The 8,001-nt window shown below is 41.4% G+C and overlaps 1 protein-coding gene across 1 annotated transcript in view; it reads right to left on the reverse strand.

The window, feature by feature from the left end:
• The window catches only part of LOC128448225 (dynein axonemal heavy chain 12), a 29,386-nt gene extending 22,179 nt beyond the window's left edge, over window positions 1-7,207 (reverse strand). Inside the window, exons 1-8 of the mRNA XM_053430794.1 lie at window positions 7,038-7,207; window positions 6,753-6,894; window positions 6,397-6,498; window positions 6,054-6,223; window positions 5,018-5,737; window positions 4,495-4,509; window positions 3,325-3,390; window positions 2,888-3,235 (exon numbers count right to left, since the gene is read on the reverse strand). Coding sequence (XP_053286769.1) covers window positions 2,888-3,235; window positions 3,325-3,390; window positions 4,495-4,509; window positions 5,018-5,737; window positions 6,054-6,223; window positions 6,397-6,498; window positions 6,753-6,894; window positions 7,038-7,207 — 1,733 coding nt within the window. The remainder of the gene's footprint in view (window positions 1-2,887; window positions 3,236-3,324; window positions 3,391-4,494; window positions 4,510-5,017; window positions 5,738-6,053; window positions 6,224-6,396; window positions 6,499-6,752; window positions 6,895-7,037) is intronic.
• Between the last annotated feature and the right edge of the window lie 794 nt (window positions 7,208-8,001).

Genomic DNA, 8,001 nt, shown 5'->3' on the forward strand with positions numbered 1-8,001 from the left:
ATTTTTATATAGTCTGTGAATCAATTGAGGGCTCGGCGATATTATAAATATTTAGCTCAGTTTCTCCACATTTAGCAAATTTTCATTACATTTAAGACGGAAATCCATGTCATATATAAGTTGAGTGATGAATGTTGTTTCTATATGTAAACGTTCAATGTTAAAACTAAATATTAACTATAAATGTTAAATATAAATGTAAATGATACATCTAAATGTAAATTAGTTTTACATTTTTGCTTCTGCTGGAAGTTTCTTGCAGTTAATGAGGGAGTTTTTCTCTAAAGGTTTAAACCTGAGCCTGTAAAGTGCCTTGAGATGACGTCTGCTAGGATTTTAAACTGAATTAATATTCGATTTAAAATAGTAAATAAATTGGGGTTGTTTAATTCATTGTTGCATTCTGTTTTCATCAGCAATCAACATAAATGTTTTTATTTCGAGGTACCTCTGTTTCATTCACTGCACTGCAATGAGAATACTGAACCAGAGATATGATTTGTTTTACCTGCTATAAGTTGACAATGTTTTGAGGCACGTAGTCTTGTATCCTTTGATTCCATAGCTTCAGAATTCAGTAACAAAGTTCCAAACATGTTGTATTTGCTATTTAAAACTTTCATATGATTCATGTTCATTCAAATACACGATACTGTCAAATTAAATGTGTATATTTCACATCGTATCCAGAACCTCTAGTGAATATGGACTACGTCTTTATAGCCTAGAAACTAGTATAGGGGGATAGACATCTTTTCAGCCTGAATGATGATTGTGTATAACTCTTATAAGGGATACACACTGTTCACACCTTTCCTCCATCATTACAGCTAAAGTACACACTGCTGCACTGGGCTTATTTTAAATCTGAGGCAAGCTTCTTGTTCCTTTACCCGGCTTTGATCTTACAGCGCAGATGACAGCACCAAGTACTGTAAGATTCATACGAAGAACTACTTTAATATTGTGCTTTCTTAATTCTAACATTTCTATTGTAAATTAGCCTCACTAGATATTAACAATAGACATTCATCTTTAGACAGGATCCTGTTTATCTGTATTCACAACTGGGTTGTTTGATTGTTAATGTTGTATAATGTGCAACAACGTTATTTATGAAAATCCACTCATGGTTTCATGGAGCACATTTGGTAAAGGTAAAAACTTTATTGGTCACGGTACCACACTGCCAACATGAATAGTTACATTTGGGATGAGGGACAGTTTTAAAGGACAAACTTACTCTGACTTGTTTCATCTGTTAAAACAAATCAACAAGCATTTTGTTGAACACATAAACCTGCATTGGAAACTTTGCCCATGATGTGTTTCTCCTGAAAAACAGCTGAATTAGAACTGAGTCAATCCTCTGGACAGATTCCGTAAAAGGAGACATTGTTCAGCTCAGGTTTAGCTTATGACCTGGTTCCATATTATTAAAATGCAAATGGGATACTGTCAATAAACCAATGATTTAAAACAAAACAAAATATAGTTGTGATCAATTGTAATGAGTTATTTTTGGAGTCTGAATGCAGAAAAACATTAAAACCTTTTTACTGATAATGGTGGATATGAGCAGGTATGCAGGTGGAAAGCAAACACAGGACTTTCAAACTTTTTCCTCATGAAATAATTCCTTGAACAAAATGAATAAAATCTGAACGGAAACAACTGGAGGCAAGTTGTACGGCTGCTTGGATCTTTCTCCACAAAAAGTGATCAGCATCCATTTTGATAATTGATTCATTGTTTGAGATATTTAAATGTTTGGATTCTTTAGTTCTCTGTAATAGACAATGTTCTGACATATGAGAAATATGTGGTTTCTCATGCGCCAACGAAATTAAACTTAAATTCTCCCGTCTGTGACCCGTCCTTCTCCTCACAGCATAGAACAGAAGTACAGCTGAATAACCTGAATATAAGTAACTAACCTGTAAAAACATTTCACATCCAAACATGAGAAGTGTCAGTTACACACTAAATAAGTGAAAGATGAACAAGGCTGTAACAACCTCACTGAACTAATCTTATAACAACCTAACAGCTTACTGAAGTTTTATGAACATTTTACTCAAACTGAATCAGCGTCTTGAAAATGCTGAGCATGAAACTGCTCCCTCCATAAACACCACAAGTTTCAGCAGCGCCAAGACAATGTGTGCAAGCTCGTTGTACATTAGATATGTTTGTGTTCTATGTAAATATCTGCTGCTGCTATTTGTGTAGCATGAACTCCAGGGTTCACAAGCATTGATCCCATCAATATCAGGCTTCATGCAAAGATGTGTCTGTGATAGGTGAATAAAGGCTTATTGCAAGGATTGCTTCAGTGTGTAAATGGAGAAGATTAGTTTTATTTGGTTTTTGTGGCTGCATGATGATTACTCTGCAGCCATTAATACAATTTAGACACTTTTAGCACGGAAAAGGCTTTTCTAGCATTTCAGACTTTCACTTGATGACATTTTTGTTTAAAAGTGCTTTTCCATTTTGTAAAAGGGAACCATAGAAACTCAATGACTGATAAAATGAAAAAAGGAGGATGTGTAAAAGACAATGACGGTGTCATAGAAACACTATGGACAGAAAAAAACATTGTGTACAAAAAAAGAAGTCTCAAAAAGTCATCCCTGACACGTAGAAAGACAAGAAGAGTCATTCCTGAAATATATGATGTCTAACCCAACTAGAGTCCATGAGATGGTTTCTGGCCTGAAAGGTAGCTTCTGCTCAGGTTCTTAATATGGCAACCAGAGTATTTTGGGCAGAATTTATAGTATTGCAAAAAATACAACTGTCTTTTTTCTTTCTGAGCACTCTTCCCCCCCCCCATGAGTCCTTGTGTTAGCATCCAGGTTCAGGGATCCTTCTGTAGAAGAGCAGGTAAGGCGTTGATGAGGAGCTGGTCTCTGGAGAGCAGGCGCGCAGGAAGTCCTCCTCCTCAAACAAACGCACCTCAGAGTCATCAAACAGCATCCATTTGCCTTCATACTCCTGGAGGGAGTTCAGCGCCCCCGCCCCACCACAAGGGGGCAGCACTGCCTCCTCGCCTTCCTCAGGCTCCTTTTTATGACTGTTAGTCTTCCTGCGTTTCGACCCCTCTGCTGCTGAACTGCTGGAAGCTTTATCTGTGTGTTTGCTGCTGCTGCTCCCGAGCTCGTAGCTGGTCAAACTCCTCTGGCCGCCTAACAGTCCCACCACACCCTCGGACTTTTTGCCCCCCGCCTTGCTGCTCGCCAAACTCGCACCTCTCTGTCCCCTCGTTCTCAGGCTGAAGGACACTTCACCATCATTGTAGTCCAGCGCTTCCTCCTTCACCCCCTCTTTGCTGTCCTTTTCCTCCTCTTCCCCCTTTTCTGTTTCCTCTCTGCCCTGCGGCCAGAGCTCCACGTCTTTCAGGTCAGACATGCGGACGTAGGCGGTGTAGTGGCCACTGCTGATGGTGACACCGCTGTGCATGACCACAGCAAACAGCTGGTAGTGTTGACCTTTGGCGGAGGGACGTGTGCACCACTCCTCCAGAGACAAGGTAAAAGGAGTCTGCAAGGGAGTGTTCACCTTAGAGAGGCCAGCATATGGGTCCATGCTAAGAGGGAAAGCAACAAGGAGATGAGTTACTATCATAAATACCACATACTGAATTTGATTTCTCTTCCACACGGCCCTTATGATAGTTTTGCGGCAAAATACTGAAACAGAATTTGTGAAAAACAGACAAAAATTAAAGGAACTTTGAACATTAAAAGCAAAAATCTGCGCGGGCAGCTAACTCACTCTAAACTGTTGGCAGAGAAGCGTTTCAGATGAATGGTGACGACTTCAGGAGTCTTGTCAAACAGAAGACTTCTCTCGGCCTCTGTGTAGTGAAGACAAGTCTCACAGAAGTATTTGTCCTCTCCGACGATGCGCTCCACTGAAGCAAACTGGCCAATGGCCCATTTCAGAGTCCTCAGCTCTGGTTTGGGGTCCGGAGAGACTGGAGGGAGTAAAATCGGTTATTAGATGTATTATGGGATGGATTCTTTTTCACCTACTCTGTGACCTAAAAGAAAAGGTGTGCACATATGATTTAAATTGGCCAAGTTTTTCAATCATGTCTCTGCCTGCTTCGGTGGCTGAGAAATGTAAGTTTTGTAAACATTGGCAATTCGGTCAGCTCTTCAGAAACCCCCGAGGTTTGAGGGGGTTGTTTCTATTCAGCCCCTTTAGGCCTTCAAGGGTTAATGCTGCTCAATGAATGATGGCACCTTTTTTTTTTAAAATCCATTGCAAAGAGTTAATGTGGAATCGGAAGCTGTACCAATCCTCACCATCTGGGAGATCATCCGGGCTGCCGGGCTGCTCATCAAGCACGGGGACACTGATGTCTTGGAAGTCCTCTCTCCTCTCCGTGAAGCTCTCACACTCCAGACAACGAGTCCTCAGAACCAGCTGACCCTGGAACAGGCGCTCCAACAGGTCCAGGCCGTCTTAATAAAGCAGACACACATAAGTATTTTATTTCTATTGAAGCAGCATTTATGAAATCTTTTAAAACTAAATAACCAAGTAAAACTGTGTGAGGGAAAATTCAACAGACCAGGTGTCTCACTACTGTGGCCTTGGCAAACTGGGAGTTTGCTACAGCGGACGGACACAGCAGATGAGCACTGAGGAGGATTTCATATCTTTTTCATATTAAGTTTTATGAAGCTCCTCTTTGTATTAATTCTGGCATGTCTTCTTTTTCTCATGCTGTCTTGTGAAACGCCTCTTTGTATAAGTCCTGGCTTTTTCACCTTCGCAGCCAGTTGTTCCATCCTGAGCACCCGTGCTTGTTGTGTATCTCTGTAGAGATTACTATTATAAAGACTCAATGGCAACTCCAGTCTGATTTCATTATTTCAAATCTCAAGATGAATTTCCATCACAACTGAATTTACTCATACCAGGGATTTAACGGAGCGGAAGTGTTTGTTTTATCAGAGCTCTGTGTTTCATACCTTCATGTTTCACGGTCTCCTCTTCAGACAGATTTTGTGGTGATTTCTCATCACTGCTCTTCTCTTTCGGACTTTGCTCGTCGCTCTGTCCGTTCTCCGGCTCCACCTTAATTTGGTTCTTCATGTTAATGGAGCTGATCTTCCCCACGCTGAGGAATTTGGAGAAAATACTTGGCTGTTTCCCAGAAGGCCTCAACCAGCTCAGCTTAGAGCGTTTCTTCCTTTTCCCCTCTGCTTCTTTAGACGTCTTTTCACCTTTCCCCTCACCGTCGCTCCCTCCATCCTCCTTCCCTTCTAGCTTTTTCACTGCCTCATCCTCCTCTGCCTCCTTTTCTCCACCTTTTTCTTGGGTGCTGTCCACCACGATGTCACTGGAGGACTTCCTTTTGGAGCGGGTGAAGGGTGGATTCCTACCACTGTTGTCTTCCTCCACATCAGACTTCTTAGACTTGACAGATTTGGGCTTCTTCTTGGCATTTCCCACCTCAGTGTCACTCTTTCTCTTGCCAGTGACTTGGCCGTCCTCGTCTGTTTGGCCTTCTGAGGGATCCGCCACAGCAACGTCTGAGTCGCTGGAACCCAAAGGAACACCATTCTCCTGTTTGACTTCTGTCGCGTCCTCCTCCTCCTTTTCCAGCTCCTGCTCCTTCCTGATGGAGTCACAGGTCTCTTGGATGTATCCCAGAATGCACTGCAGCACCTCCTGGGCATCATGCTGAAGATAGCCTTCATACATGGGGTTCAGCTGCCTGTTGAGAAAATAGATAATCTCACATAAATGTCTTTTTTTTTTTTTAAAACAATTTAATATTTAAATACCTTCGTTTGACAAATAATTTTTAAATCATATAATTAATCAATCTGATGAAAACTTCAGAATATCTATTTCATAGGTAAGATAGAGACCAGGTCAGATTATACCTATTGAATCTGTAAAAGTAAAACATTATAAAAGTTGATGTAACTCAAAACTCATCAGTGTAGGTAGACACAAAGCACTTCTATCTCATTGCATGCTTGGAGCCGTCACTTGTGTAGGATCGATGATGAAAATGATTCTGTTACCTGAGTGTGTTCAGGATTCTCCGAGGCGGTGTGGAGAGCTCTCCGTCACTGAAGCTGTCAGGGTTGAGCAGGAAGCTGGACTGCAGCTGCTCCACTGACGTGATCAGACTGTTGAAGCTTTGCAGTAGCTCGACGTGAGCCGGCAGGGACTCGGCTACATCTTCTGACTGCTGGGAACACGGAGATAAAACAGTTGAATTCTCTATACAAAAGCCCTAAAATTAGATGAGGAAAGTTTAAAACTCTTAATTGTAAGTGTTGATAAATTTTTGGTCTATCTAGATTAAGATTCCTTGCTAATTTAAATTTAGCTAAATAAAACCGTTGTTTATTTTGCACCGACCTCTTCACTTGAATCCGTTTCTTCCTTTGGTTTGTCTTTTCTTTTAGACAGTTCGTAGAGTTTCTTTATTCCTCCTCTGAGTCCTGGACAGTAGTACAGAACCTGCAAGTGCAACCAGACACAAGTTTAGTTATTAGTTTCAACAAATCCATCTCTATAGAAAAAGTGAAAAGCTTGTTATCTTATTGATAACACAAGTGTCCAAAATTAAATTACAGCAGGAATAACAGTCAAATACATTTTCCTTACAAAAAAATCTTAATTCTCGAAACATAAATATAATATTGTAATGAGCACATGTATGTAGATTCAGCTATCAAAGACCTTATTTTATTCTGTCTCTGGAAAAGACCAACCTGTAAGATACTGTTCAAATAGCAGGTGTTGCCCAGGTTGTTGAAGCCCACAAATGGCACCAGGCTCTCCCTCTTTTCACCTGACGGAAGGAGACAAGGTGACTCTGGACACACAGGAGGATCAGGAACCACCTGATCACCGCTGTTGAACAGTGAGGAAGAAACACAACTTGGTAAAACAGCTGCTAACCATTGCTAAGTCTGAAAAGGCTTGTTAGCATGCTCAGTTATCCCCACACATTATTTGTCAACAATGCAGAACTTTGTATAACGCCATTGGCCCACCTGTCCTCGGGCTCCGTTGGTTCAGATGATTTGGGCTCATGGGCCGGAGGCTCCGAGAAGTCCAGCACCCGTTTGGCTTCCTTCTTCTGGAAGAACCTCAGAGACAGTTTGCTCTTCTTGATGGGGCTCCCCAGTGCCGCCACCACATCCTCACCTTGCAGACCTGGCATCGTTGTTCGGAGCAGCTTGGAGGGGCGATTAATTCTCTGCTGAGATAAATCAAATACTTATTTGTTGTTGCTCTAATGTCACTGGCCATAGATTCCTGTGATGTGTTAGACTGTGGCACAGGTGAACGATTTATACGATCGCGAGAGAAACAAGTGTTTTTGACCTGAACAGATCTATTACACTAATAGATATGAGAGTATGTATGTAGTGATAGAGATAGCACCACCTACTGCCTACACGAAGCAAACCTTGTACAACTTTACAACAACTTTTAATTCGATTTACATAAAATCTTCACCATGTGGTCGTTCTTAGAAGACGTGGACTGTAATGCGTGGTTAGTGGGCGTGGTCCAGGGCCCTTGTACCGGACATCAGTCATTCCGGGATCGCAAGTGTTTTGCCCGCATCTCTAGTTATTATATTTGTATTGAGATAAAAACAGCGCTCCTCTGCGGCAACAAGAAGGAAACACACTAATTTCGAATGGGCGCAATCGGTGTGGTTTTCCTGCCCGTTTTGCAGTTTTATTTTGAAAAAATGTGAAACAACTGACACACAAACGGAGCAATAACTATTCACACACACTATCCACTCAGGTCCATGCAAATATCACACTGCACCTTTTAATGTATATAACCTTAGTTATGTATATTAAACTTTATTATAGTGAGCTCTTTCTACCTTGCTTTTTATTTTAATGCAACTATTGCACTGCTGAGCCGACCTGTTCCTCCCATTGTACCGTTGAGCCTGTGCGAACGTGCAGGTGACGAATAACACGTGAAAATGAA

Source organism: Pleuronectes platessa, chromosome 9 (assembly GCF_947347685.1).
Source record: "Pleuronectes platessa chromosome 9, fPlePla1.1, whole genome shotgun sequence".
Taxonomy (NCBI): Eukaryota; Metazoa; Chordata; class Actinopteri; order Pleuronectiformes; family Pleuronectidae; genus Pleuronectes; species Pleuronectes platessa.